This window comes from Rhipicephalus microplus, chromosome 9 (genome assembly GCF_043290135.1).
Source record: "Rhipicephalus microplus isolate Deutch F79 chromosome 9, USDA_Rmic, whole genome shotgun sequence".
NCBI classification, from domain to species: domain Eukaryota; kingdom Metazoa; phylum Arthropoda; class Arachnida; order Ixodida; family Ixodidae; genus Rhipicephalus; species Rhipicephalus microplus.
The window spans coordinates 71,822,795-71,837,108 of record NC_134708.1 but is presented as its reverse complement, the minus strand read 5'-3'; the positions used below and the strand labels follow the sequence as shown (position 1 = coordinate 71,837,108).

The window sequence follows — 14,314 nt, the reverse complement described above, 5'->3', positions numbered from 1 at the left end:
ACGCGGTTCCAACAGGAAGCTTTTTTTAACAGTAAACGGGACAGAAGTGTAATCAAACACAAAACTTTCAACCACAGTTGATATGCACAGAAACAGTCCTATGAAAATGTTCCCGAGGTGTTTCGGCATTTTTTCTATAGCTGTAAAAATTTCGCGTGGCAGTGCTCGTTTACTCGACACTCTCTCTTACCATTTCCCTGCCCTCCTATCCCTTGCTGTTCACACACAGAAATGCTTCGAGTGTGGAGCCCACAACCCCCAGTGGGTCAGTGTCACCTATGGCATCTGGATCTGCCTGGAATGCTCGGGAAAACACCGGGGTCTTGGTGTGCACCTCAGGTGAGACCAATGGTATACTTTGTTGTCGTCGCTCGTACTGGGGGTGTGGTGACACAAATTTTTAATGCGATTCATTAAAGAGCTCGCTTCAGGGTACAGTCAGACCTCTTCGAAAGAGACACTGATGTTAGAGAGAGCGAGTGTAAGAGAAGCCAGTGTGCTTAAGAAACTCTGATGTAAGAGACAAGCGAGTATAAAAGACGCCAGTGTGCCTACACTAAAACTTGCACCCTGCTTATAAGAGACACTTGGTATAAGAGATGAGAATTGCTTTCCGGTGCATGTCTCTTATATATAGGCTCAGCTATAATTCTGGTGTTGGCGTCGGGAGGGGGGCGTTCACGCTTTGGGTTTTCTTGTGGTCTCCACCGAAATTTGAGGGCAGGCTAGCGATTGGGAAAGTGAATGTGTGTGTGAGTGTGCATGTGCATGCATGTGGATATCGCTGTCGTGTTCAACTGTTAAAGGCGGAGCTTAAGGGTCCCCCAATTTTCGAAGTTATAGAAATTCCACCACACGCCTTTCACACAGGAGAGGTCACACTTAGCAAGAACGAATGTTGCGGAGCACTTACAGGATACATTTAAGTAGCAATACTCTAGTTGCCATCGAAATGACAACGGTGACAACGTTGGCATGATTTTGGCTGCATTATAGAGAGCCCCGAATAGAGTTCAATGCATGACCGTGCTAAAAAAACAAGGACAAAAGAAAGAAATGTACACCGGGCGAGTGCAAACTTTCAACTTCTTTATAAAAAAGAGCCAAGGGGACTTAAAATTTGATGCATTGACGCTTTTGTTTGGGCTAGTCAGTGTAAGCTTGGAACTTAATGCATGGCTGCACTAAAAAAAAAAAAAAAAACAAGGACAAAGGAGAGGTGTACATCGGATGGGCGTATACTTGAAACTCCATTATAAAAGTCCTGTCTATTTTAAAAGTCCTGCGTACATTTTTTGTTTCTCCTTGTTTTCTAGCATAGCCGTGCATTATGTTTCAACTAGCCCAAACGAAAGCATTACTACCCTAACAAAGTCATGCGAAAAAGTTGATTGAAAAGCCTCTAGTTGCATTGTTCATGTTTGTCAAAAAGACCATTTTGGGTCTTTTGTTCACTGCCCCATTTTTCAGCTGCATACAGCAGTTGAAAACCTATTGAACCAATCTGTAGTACTGTGGCTGGGCATTCGCATATGCTGACACTCGGCTCGCAGGAGTTGGTGGGGCATGTGGTGCCAGTACGCCAATGGTACCTACCACGAGGCATTTCAGGTGTTAAGATTGGCAAGGTGCACCTGCCAGCGCGAACATCAGTCTCCATAAGTTGCTCTTTGATTGTCAGTCACGATCTGTCGCATGTCTGATGCACATCAGAGTCTAGTGGATCGCAGTTCTAAAACGGGGCCCTCATTTTATTCCGTGTTTCTGTGGTGTTCATTTAATTGAAATTGTGCATTACTGGACAAGAGATGGGACGAGGATTGCACAGGACATGCTCTGAACTCTCAGTTGATTTCAGAAATAACTGATAATATGTGCATATTAAAACCACAGTGATATGAATCTCGCAGAGTCACCACAAATATTTCTATCAACAGAAATTCGCACCACCAGAAAACATGCAAAATTAGCATGCGACAAAATCAAGTTGGCTTAAATTTCAATTTATTGGGGCAGCTAACGACGTCATGAATAGCTCTGGATGATTGCCATTGAAGTTTTGAGATGTCACTGAGCATGCTTGTACTTACAAATATACGGTGCGAGTAAGCGTGCCTTGTTAACAAATTACATGCGTTGTGACCTCTGACCACTAGTAGCTCCTTCCTTATCCCACAGCACTTTGTCACATCCCACCAGAGTACTGCGGCGAAAGCGACATTGATGAGCGCCAGAAAATTCTTGAGCTTCTGTCGCTTGTTTCTGTTGTTTTCTTAGCGCGAGGCTGTTGGAAGTACTTTTCCGGATATTTACGGCTGTGCTCGTACAATGGGAGGTCTGCTTTGAATTTGAGTCTCCACTGCGAATCTGAGTGTTTGGCGAGTGTGTGTGTATATCGCGAGGCCTTAGCTCTTTTGCCAAGGTCATCCGCTTTGTATCTTGGGGTCCTTGCCCAGCTTACCAGCTTGCTTTTGCGTTGTGCAGTTTCGTGCGATCCATCACGATGGACAAGTGGAAGGACCTGGAGCTGGAGAAGATGCGTGTCGGTGGCAACGACAAGGCGCGCCGCTTCCTCGAGGCCCAGCTGGACTGGGACCCCACCGCACCCCTGGCCCAGCGCTACGACTCCAAGGCGGCTGCTCTCTACAGGGACAAGGTACGACTCCTTGGCTGGTGTTAGTGGTGCCCTCCACTTTGCGATTGGTCAGTTAGCAAAGCATGCAAAGCTGGTCATGCTGAACTTTTGGGTTCTGCCAAAACAGGAGCACTTGAGATGCTCCTGGGAAAGTAGCAAGAGTAGATATGCCGGAGCAGTGCACTTTCTGGCATTTGGCTGATAAGCCGTTACATGATTTTGAGAATGCACTATCTGCAGCATTTGACAGCTGTCTGCTGTGGCTCCTGTGCGTGTGATGGTTGCGATAAGTGGATTCAAGCAATAGATCAGCTGACAGACAATGTAAGCTTTCATGTAAGCAAGGAAATAGTTTGTTAACTACGTATATTTGGGCATGACGATCATGAGTTTACGCTTACCACTCTCACAGGCACTTGCCATGACATGTGATTGCCATCACATAAATTGTTATTCCTAGCAGATAGGTAATTAACACGGCGATGTGCACTTTCATATTTCTGTTGTGTAAGAATGGCTTTCTGGTTGCTGAGGGTCTAAGTTGCCAATGACTTGTTTTTTAAAGCAGAACTTACTGACACAGATTTTCAATTCCCAACAGTTCTCTTCCTTGATGATTTGCTTTTTCTTATTTTAAATGGACATCGAATAAAAATGTAAACAAAATTATTGAAGTATCAAAATTCCACTCTGAAGACGAGACTGTTCTGATAAACAGTTTATATCATATTTTTGAACAGCTGGTTGTATTGTTGGAGGGTAATGAGTGCATAAAGCTGTGCGTCAATGACTGTGACGTTAAGTGTGCCAGTGGCCTAAAGAAAGAGTACACTTTCCTGTCTTTCTACAGTCAAATCTAGACACACTCGAACCTCACTATATAGAAATTTCATTTTACATAAACATAAGTTTGTTATATCAAAACATTTGTTAGAAGTATTTTTCGTTTTCAGACCATTTTTAATTTAATTCCTTAAATCCGGTATTTCGTTTTATCTGGGTTTGTTATATTGAGGTCTGAGTGCATATCAAATCTGAAGAAAATTGGAAAAGAGTTTTACATTAAGGGGGGACGCGGCCTTTGAAAACCGAAAAATCGCGAAAAAGTCGATTTTTGGCAAACCACATATTCGAGCAGTATGTGTCATAAACTACCTTTTCTGTAAATATCAACGTCTAATTCGTCGCGAAACCATTTGAAATAAAGTTTAGAACATGCCGCGGCGGCCCTCGAGCGGCGCGCGAGTGCTCAAAATACCCCAACTTGGCGTGATCGCAGTTTCTTGACCGCTCGACGGAGCGCCGCCATTTTGGTGTTTTTGTTTGTGAATTCTTGCTCTTTCTTTCCCCGCCACCTGCGTCGCCGGCGGCAGTGCAGGAGAGGAGCAAGCCGCTCATGATTGGAGGGCTCGCGAGAGCTTTCAAGTTTCCCGCGGCTGAGGCGCGCAGCTGGGATTGGGCGAAGCGCACGCTCCCCAAGGACGCGGGGGAGCTCGCGACTGCCATTGGCTGCTGCGCGCGATGACGTAGCGCTCTTGCGCATAATGCGGCCGATGCGGCCGCTCGTCTGCTGCTCCTCCGTCCGGAGTCTTTGTGTTCCGCTCGCTTCCGTGTATCGTTGCAGCCGTTCGCATACTCTCCACGTTTCAACTGTCTTCGAAACGATTTTCAACCGTCTTTACGAGACGATTTTCAACCGTCTATACGAGACCGTTGTTGTGTTTGCTCACGATGCGCCCAACGAAAAAGAAAACGCTACAATCGTTCGGTGCAAGGAAGCGAGCTATGAAGCTTGTCCGCGCGGCGAGGCTCTCCGCTCGCACGTGCGCCGACGGTACCTGTGGGGCAGCTTCTGCTTCATCTACGCAAGAGAGTGGTCGCATCGACGCGCCTAGCAACGGGACTCCTGCTCCGCCAGTGCAAGAATTTGTCGTTACAAGTGCGCCTGGTGTCTCGTGCTCATCGACAGTGGCGAAAAGGCTAAGAAGCGATCCCTAGAGTGGATGGAAAGGCGGCAATGAAAGAGAGTGCCAAAGGACACCTCCAGTTACGCTGCAGGTTCATTTTAGAACTGCCTATGTGCTCAAAACTTTCAAACGTCGTTTTCTCAAAATGACATTTTTGGCTAGTGAGGCTGCTTATTCCAGCCATATCTCTGGAACCACTCATTGGATTTCCATAAGTCTTTTTTTATTATGTACATGAATAAATTTCTGAGGGGGTGACAAGCCCATTTTTTCAATATATTGTGTGTGTTATTTATTATATTTAATCAAAATTTGATTGATAATATCCTAATCACGAACACAAAGTTTGATGGTCTGCTAAAACTTTTCAGCAAGGAAATTCAAAAAAAAGGGCTCTGTTACCCCCTGGAGTATCAATCTGGGAATCATCATAGTTAATTTCACAGTTCCAGCACCTTTTGAAAGTTCTCCAGGCCTGGAATAAAAGAACCATGTGCACTACCCTGATATTCTGCTGTAACTTGAAAACCAGTGAACATAACTTGATGAAATTTTGTAGTTCTTCTAATGCTTTTGCTATAAGTCTATCCTGAAAATTTCATTAAGATATCTCTATAAACAAAAAAGTTGGTATCCGATGGTAGCCTCCCCCCTTAACTCAAACTCCATTATAACAAAGTTGCGTCTTGCAAGAAAATAAATTTGTTATGTCAGAAAATTCGTTATAAAGGTTATTCTTAACACTGGTATCTATTGCAAGACCATATTTTTATTTACAGTAGAAGTTGTTATAGATATTGAGAACATGAGTGTCGAGTCTGCTTCCGCGAAACGATGGACATGGTGCTCGGCTGCTGATTTGAAGTTACGGGTTCGATCCCAGCCGTGGCGGTCGCATTTCGATGAAGTCGAAATGGTAGAGGTCCGTGTACTATTCGATGCCAGTGCATGTTAAAGACCTCTGGATGGTCAAAATTTTCGGAGCCTTCCTCTCATAATCAAATCGTGTTTTTGGGATGTAAAACCCCAGATATTAACACGGGTGTCAAGGAACCTAAAAGAATTGCGTGCTTGGGAATGCATTTACTATATCTGTAATACCACCACCTTAAAGGGGCCCTAAAACACTTTTTCGAGTAACCATGAAATGAATTCACTGGAATAGCTTATTGCTTCACGAATTCAACGCCGCAAAAATTTTAAGAATCTGTCCAGTGCGAGAGGAGTTACAAAGGTTTGTCGCATGCTTCAATTGCATTCTTTCTTATCTCGCTTCAACGAAAGGGCTGGAAGCTAAGCAGAGAGGGATGGCAGGGCCACAGAAAAACGTCACGCGGGCTTTGCGACCTTGAGCACTTTTTCTTTTTTTTTCTTCAAATGCAGGGCTTTTTCTGTGTGAACACGCACGCACACGCGAACAAGTAGTGGCCTCCCACAGCGATCTTTGTAACGAGCGAGCGCACCATGTTCAAATCAGCCAATGACTGATACGTGGGTCGTTGACGTGTGATTTTTGGGCATATAACGTTATTTGTCGAGAGAAGAGAAAGGAATTTTTAGCTGACTTTGATCATTTATTGTGAATTCCAGGCCACGTGCAGTGCTATAATATTTGGCTAGCATGTTGTCGGGAGCCTTTACTACCGATTGGCAGCATTTTCTGACCATGCTCAAAAAGTGTCGCAGGGCCCCTTTAAAACAGTGATTTTGGCTTGGGTATTGAGGGGGTGTCTTCCCAGTGACGAGTCCACACAAGTCTGATGCCACAAGAAGACTGCAACTCGCAACATACTAGCAGTAGCTGTCAGTTTGTTGTCAGTCACATATGTTTCTCTGGAACATCGAGAAGTGAATTGTCGTCCAGAAACTCCGTCAGTAATTTCTGTGATTTAAGTTGGTTGTACACAGGACGCATATTTCGCTAGCCGAGTGAACAGTGTTGACTGGTGATTATGTCCATTGCAATGGGGCTGGCTGGCACATGCTGAATGATCAAAGCTTTAAAATCAAAGTAAAATGTTTTATACTGGTTGCCTGGCTACAGTGTGGGGAGAGCATTGATAGTGCACTCCATGGAAATGAATAATGTCTCCTTTGAGGAGCCTCGAAATCGTGTTGGTACTCCTTTAATCTTGTGCCTAATGGCTCCTGAGGCTTTGCTGCATGTTAGCTCTCAGTGTTGGAAATATAAATTATTTCTCCTTTTACTCACTATAAACCTTTGAATAAAAGAAAAACTCGTTCTTGGACTAGTGTGTCCGACATTCTTGATATTCAGAGATTGTGCAGAAAAGACACATTCTCGAGTGAGAGTGCAGGAACAAGTGCAAACTTTTTCGCACTACCTTTAAATTTCAAGGACTTCGAATTCAACGTATGCCTGCACAGAAATGTTGACCTGCTGTATTCTGTAAACAGACATAAAGATTTTAACTTCTGGTTCTCCAGCCCCCTTTTTGGCATGCAACACCAGTGCCACCAAAAAAAGGAAGAAGTTCTGAAGGAAGCTTAAGAGATGACAAAAATCTCGAACGCTGGGTGTCACTGAAGCCGACGTTTTGACGAGCGGACTCGCCTTCTTCTAGGCTGCAACTGCTGCAGATGCCTTGAATAAGACAGGACGACTTGTCGAAATGTTGGCTCCAGCGACATCTCACAGTCACAAATTTTTTCATTGCGGCCCAAGTGTTAGCCGATTCTTACGAGAGCGACCGTAGCCCTGTAAACCAATGGTTTGAGAAATAACGTTTTAGCACTGCTCGGAAGTGCCTCGTGACCACAACTGGTGTCTGCGCGCAGATTGCTACAGAGGCCCAGGGCAAGACGTGGTCGGCCGAGACTTCGTCCGGCCGGCACCACGTGACACGCACCTTTCCCAAGAGCAGCTCGGGTCCCGAACTCAAGCAGAGCTTCGGCACGGGCTCATCACGCTTCGACGACTCGGGCAGCCGGCCCGAGGACTGGAGTGGGGGCTACCAGAGGTGGGTCGAGGCTACGTCCACATTATTTGACTACATTTCATTATGTTAACAGTCTGCATGATTTTAGAATGTAAACCTCTCCTAATCGTTCTATGTGCTGTTAACATTTTGAAATGAATCCCCACCAACTTGCTCCAGCATCAGTCTTTTCAAACTAAATTTCACTGCAGTTACTTAATGTAGTTCCCACTCTTACAGGTGTAGTGAAGGGTGCTGGAATGCCCGTTTGGTATCAGTGATCACATTTACCGCCTTCACTTTGTGGAGGACCATGAATGGACAGCACTGACATTTAGATGAACACCTACAAATAAATTACTTAAAGAAATAACATCTTTCTTGCTGATGCTCCGTACTGTGTGAGATTATTTGTATTTAAAACACATTATTTGGTGGGATTATCATGTGTAATCTGTGCATATACTAAAGCTTACACCACATGGGCGCTTGCCAATGCACAAGCGTCTATAAACCTTCTGCCTGCTGCACCTTTGCATACGACTATACATCACTTTCTAACTAGGCAAGCTGAACGTCATTGATAAGTTTATTTCGCATTGTGTAACTTATAGCTCTTCGAAATGTGAAATCTGGGTCTATGTACTGTCCATAAAACTGGTGTAGAACAAAGCTACTCCGCACAACGCGGCGCAGCAAAGCATACAAGCAGGACCGTATGTTTGTGTAGACGTGTGCGTAGGATAAAATTTACGTGTCAAGGGGCAAACTTGCTCGAACTTGCTTGTACATGAAGACATGCAACCACACTAAAGTTTTCATTCGTTTTCAGTCGTGTTGCAAGTTTGTGCACACAGGCAAGGAAGTGTGTGGTTTGGCCTTCAAAATTGGCATTTTCTAATGGTGGGGCACCACTGGCTCATGCGAGTTGTCTTAATGATTGGCCTTGGATTGCACTGAAGAGCAGTTAATGGGTAACCAAGCTTTTGCTTCCTCTCAGCTTGCCAGTAAAGAGAAAAACAATTTTTCGTGTGGTAGCAAAGTACGATTTTGCAGCCCTGAAAACACGACGTACCGCGATACGATGCTTGGTAAGTGAGACAACAAGTAAAAAGAAAATGTGGGGGGAGATGCTACCTTGAGATTCCCGCACCAAAAACAGTGACATAGATTTCGAAGGTGTGTACTGGTTTCTACGTAGCATCTAATCAATAAAAATGAAGTACATTGTCATGCGTGGTTGCCATGTACTTAGTAGCATACAAAGTTTCAGAAAATTTCATCGATGGATCAATGTCACAAAAATACGAAAAATACATTCTGAAATTTCTGACATCACGCGCAGAGATTTCAGTGCGAAACTAGAAAATTATTTTTCAACCTTGACTTTCTCCTCTAATTTATGATAGTGAAACTTGAGGTATGAGAGTTCTCAGAGGGCAGTTTATCAATCTAAACCAAGTCACTCTCGTTCATTGGTGTCCCTTTAATAATGCTTCTAGCACACCTGATTGGTGAAGTTGTTGAGAAATTTTAAAATTCGTAGACCTGATCAAAGACGTCAAAGCAAAGTGCAGGAAGCAACATTTATCAGGGGTCTTTTTGGTACAGGTTAGAGATCATGCACTAGGCAATGCCTTGCCTTCTAAAATCTTTTAGGAGCAGTGACACCAAATTTCAAGCTAGAAATGTGGCGTTCGTTTGATCGCTTGGTATGCAGTTTTTTAGCGAAGTATGAATGGGGTTTCGTTACGTAGAAGTTATACTGTCTTGAGCTTGTTCACTGCCATTAGACATCAACAGTATTTCGAAGTATTGAGCAAGCTCTTAGGCCACGGCTTAGGTCCTGAGTGACGATGAACGAGCAGCGATGAGGTCGACAGTTTTACTGTTGTCATCGCAGGGCGTACATGTGACACCACCTGGCGGCAACACCTGGTTGCCTGGCAGCGGCATCACGTGCTTTGTTTTACTTGGTTCATGCAGCGCATTCGTGTGCATCCTGTGTTTTCGTTGTTCCGTGTCGGGTGATTTGCCGTGAAGTCGTGAGCGCATAGCTGGTCTAGGTAAACATTTGCAAAAAACGAAGACAGAGTAAAAGAAGGGCACAAGATGAGCGCTGACTTTCAACTGAAAAATTTGATGGAGAAACACAAAGCATATACATTTCTGTGTGTCCTTCTTTTACTCTGTCTTTGTTTTGTGCGCTGCTTAGCTCGACCAGCTATGAATTGTTACCAACTTGCTCAGTTTTCAATACTAGTCGTGGACGCAAGTGTGATTATTTGAACTAACACGCGCGCAGCGTTCGTATGTCTTACCAGCCAGCGTGGCCCAAGCGTGTGTCTCCAGCTGCTTCCACTGCTTGGTCTGGCGTCGATTTCATAACTGCTTAGAAAAGGGTCGGACCGAAAATGATTCGCCACGCCACGAATCACTGTGATTTCATATTCCTCAGTGTTTTCATCGTCACTTGTGGACGCTGATGACGGCGGTGACGACAATGGCGGTAGCAAAGGCATGCCTACACACATGCACGCTGAGCATACGAAATGTCAACTGAAACTCTTGTCGCCATTTCGTGCGGCCACGTGAACAGATAGGGCATGACTGCTGGCTGTGACTGCTTGGCAGACCCTTTTTGAATTGGTTTCAATACTGGTCATACTATTCGATCATACATATATTGATTCATCCCTCTGTTGCATTATTGGTACGGAATCATTACAACGGGGTTGGTAACTACGTGTCTATGCAAAAAATCACGGTATGGGTCAAGTTGGTCTGACTGCTTTTTTTAAACCGGTGCACTGGACTATTCCGTAATGTGCCTTTGTGTAGCTTCTGTGAGATGTCGAACACTATTAAAAATTGTCCAGCATTGTGGAAAGAAACGTGTCTTTGCGCGCTTTTTCCTCAGTTGATTTACTCTCCCCATTTTTCCCTTGTGTTTTTACCTCACAGTTACAACTTCAACTCGGAGCAGGTAGCGTCTCACAGGGACGAGTTCTTCTCCCGGGTTCAAGCACAGAATGCCACACGGCCCGAGTGAGTCACCGAGTTTCTCATTTTAACTACAAGCATATTATCTGTGTAAAGATCCTTTAATTCTGTATTTGGATAATTGTTTGTTAGTGCCTTGGTTCATACTGTGAAAGGTGGTCACAAAGCGAGGTGTGGAAGGGATCATCCTTTTTTTCATAATACCGCTGGATCTTGCATATGCTAAGTATAGCCCTTAGCTGTATCTCCGTGAACATTCCAGTGCTCTCAAGCAACCACCAGATTATGCAATAAGTTTCTAACATGGGTTCACGTAAGCTGTTTCGTGCTTAGCTTAAAACTTGCATTCCAAAGTCGTTCCGGGTTGAAGATTGCAAGGCCATTTCATTTCTTGAACATTCCCTTGCCCTTCCGTGATTCACTGAGCATCACCTTTTTCGTCAGCAAATGTTGACTCAGCAGGGCAGTGCTTGTTGCTCTGTGAATCATGAGACGGCAAGGAAATCTTTTGAAAGTGAAATGTTTGCATGACCTCGGCCCTAAAATTCGAGCCCTGATGTAGTTGGGCTTCTTCTTGCTTGGCTTGAATGGAGTCGCTGTATGTGCTACCCTTACAGTGCATAGAAGTGTAAAATGAAGTGCTCATTTTTCTTGTTGGACACTATATTAATTAGAACAGACAATAATGCCTAGAAAAGTATATGGGAAGTTATATAGGCAGTAATTATGATGTAAAAGTGAAGAAAGGAAAGTGGACAAAAAGATAACTTGCAGAGACTGAACCCTCGACCTTTGAATATCTCATCTGATGCTCTACCAATGAGCTATGTCAGCGGTCATCCCTCTGTCCGCTTTATAGGGTATATATGTGCACTTAAGCATGGGAGTGTTGGTCAGCGCCACCTGTAGCCATTACGGCGAGTGTAGAACTCTTATTTTTTTTTTTGCCTGTTGGCATCGCCTAGCATGTAGGGAGCAATGTTTTATGTCTGTTTTCAAACCGCCGCGAGCAAATGTGCATTGCGGAGAAGCTGATGTTTCGGCCAATTTTCGTTTTTAACACTGCTGCAGCAGTACACTAAATTAACACTAGCCCTTAGTAGTCAAGCCAATTGCTGATGTTTGGCAGGCCAGTCATGGCGATCGATGGCACACTAGGCAGGTCACTTGCTAGGATGAAATGTGGCTTAGCCCTGAAGCCTAGGTTGCTAGCTAGACCTACATGCAACTCTGCAGCTCTGTTAGCATATACAGTAAGTCTTAAAGTTGACACCTGGGTGACTGTGCAGCGACTTGCCACCCAGCCAAGGTGGACGGTACAGTGGGTTTGGCAACACGGTCTCGGCGCCGCCACGTAGCCAGTCCCAGGATTTGTTCGATGGTGCCTGGTCTTCCTTTAGTTCGGTAAGCTCCTTCTCAATTTTATCACATGTAGGTCAAATCGTAGGTCATTTAAACCTAAGTACAGTTGAAACTTAATTTAAGGAAATGATGACCAAATCGAGTTTTTCCGGTACTACAGTCGAGCCCACATATAACGGCCCCACTTAAGACGAACTTTCGCTTAAAACGAACAATGTCGGCGTGACCGTCAAAATATACATTGGTTCAATGGCACAAAATCGCACTTACAACGAACGTCTCCGAGCACCGCTGATCGGCTAAGCGAACGGAGTCAGTGGTCTGCCGACTTCTTGGGAAACCAATTTCGACCACCGATCAGGCATCGGCGAGGTACCCATACATTCTCATTGTTAAACGCCGATTCTGCCTCCGCGCCCCTCTAGTTGCTGCTCTCCCCGACCGCTTTTTGTTACACACCCCTCCGTCCTTTATCCCCCAGCTACTTTGAGCACCCCGCATCACCAGACGAGGCCCGTGTTTTCACACTGCCACCGATCTTTCGAAGACCGGTCGGCCACGTACCCTGTTTTTGATCGCTGGTACTGTCGTTGGTGTCACCGGCCTGGAGTGACCAGACCATTTGTTAACATCGTCGGCCACCCACTGTATCTAATAGTCTGCGTCTAGTGCACGCGCATACGTTACCCCACCGACTCTGATAATTTGCGATTCGTTTCGTGTTTAGGACTTCTTCTCGCTCACTTCGCACTCGACTCAGCATGCCTTCCGCGTGCGTGCAGAAGCGCGAAAACGGCTGTTAGTTTGCGCGGAACAAATCGTGAAATTCAAAGTTCGTGAGGTCATGCAAACCCGCCGGCACAACAAAACAATTTCTTGATCACAGCCGCCGATTCTTTGAACGTCGCCGCGCACACCGAACGAGGCGGCCATGCTTTGACTTCTGGGCATGCTGGCACTTTAAGTTTTTCTACGTGCAAGTTTCGTGGACCTCTCAAGCAAGCTACTTACCTTCCCGTGTGTTTTGGTTTTCAAGGTCGCCCTCCCGCCGCATCCTCCCCTCTCTTTATCGCACGGAGGAAGGAATATTTCATTCCTCCAAGCTTTATCGCAACTCCTTGCCCTTCTCTCGCAAGTCTGCTCTCCTCTCCTGATCACAACCCCTTTGCCCATCTCCACCGCTCCGCGACGCCCAGAGCTGTTCCACGCGTGTGCACGACTTGCTCGCTCTTGGTGTGCGTGTGGTCATGATGGCCGACTGGCGGACTAGTACACTTTTTCGTTGCCGCTCAGAAAAAAAAAAAAAACGTCGGAAGTGTGACCTCTTGGCTTGAGCGTAATCGGCGTGTTAGGTGCCGCGTTGCGGAGCGCTTGCTCATAGCTGTTGACCACCTGGCAGCCAACTTGCCGCTTCGGGCGTCCCGGTATTCAGCTGTGGAGATGGTGAATATTTCGTGGGTGGCGGCGATGGCTACATGTGCGCGAAACTATTTTCGCAAAGCCGACTTCGTCGATCGTCGGGCCCGATGCCGAGCCTGAAGCTTCCGAACAGGACCACTGCGGCAGCGATTTGTGGCAGCGCGTCGTCAACTTCGACCTAAGAGAGCGGGTGCGACATCTGTTGCGATGATTTAATTACGGCCGATGATGATGACGACACTGCGGAACCGTGCACGGATTGGGGCATTGTGAATGAAGTACGTGGGGAGAGCGATTTGGAGGAATCAGATTGCGAGAACGACGAAGCTTTGGAGCCAGCGCCTCATGCAGCTTATGCCACGGGCCTCGGCGAACAAGCTGCCTGCCGTTTTAAATGAACTCGAGACTGCCCTTATCGTTTCTGCTCTTCGAAACACGTGCATTAGAGACCTTTTGGGGCAAAGAAGTTTGTTTTAACTCACAACATTTTTTTTAAAGCTGTGTTTCATTTACTACGAACTTCGGGATACAGCGAACGGATGCCGCGTCACGCTCAGGTTCGTTATAAGCGGGCTCGACTGTATATCTAAAATTGTGGTATAGCCACTCTGTAGGCTACCAGTGCATTGTATTAACTGCAAACCCGCAACTGAGGATGTGAAATACTTGTGGGGGCAGTTTGCAGGTGGGACGTGGAGATGCCGATGTTGCCAGGATATGGGGGGCTTTTTGTCTGGCCAATGCTGGCCAGCTAGACTCGTTGTTTTGCCGCATCATTGCATGACGCGTACGAAAGCAGCGATTGTGCGAGCAGGCTTAGCAAGAAAGTTGCGCATAGTTGATCAGCTCTGTTTGTCACATAAACCATGCAATAACAACGCATACCGCTACCACTCTTATTGGCATTTGGATTGTAAGAGAGCTGTTGATTGCCGAGTCCATTCAGTGCATGGCGTGCAGTGTGCAGCCTTGTCTGAATAAAGCTAGGA

At 45.7% G+C, this 14,314-nt stretch overlaps 1 protein-coding gene across 3 annotated transcripts in view; it reads left to right on the top strand.

Moving 5' to 3' along the window:
- ArfGAP1 (ADP-ribosylation factor GTPase-activating protein 1) overlaps positions 1 to 14,314 on the top strand; it is a 65,249-nt gene that overhangs the window by 6,390 nt on the left and 44,545 nt on the right. For all 3 annotated transcript variants that reach the window (XM_037415211.2, XM_037415210.2, XM_075873806.1), the window contains exons 3-7: positions 230 to 339; positions 2,485 to 2,656; positions 7,402 to 7,583; positions 10,506 to 10,589; positions 11,834 to 11,948. In XM_037415211.2, coding sequence (XP_037271108.2) covers positions 230 to 339; positions 2,485 to 2,656; positions 7,402 to 7,583; positions 10,506 to 10,589; positions 11,834 to 11,948 — 663 coding nt within the window. The remainder of the gene's footprint in view (positions 1 to 229; positions 340 to 2,484; positions 2,657 to 7,401; positions 7,584 to 10,505; positions 10,590 to 11,833; positions 11,949 to 14,314) is intronic.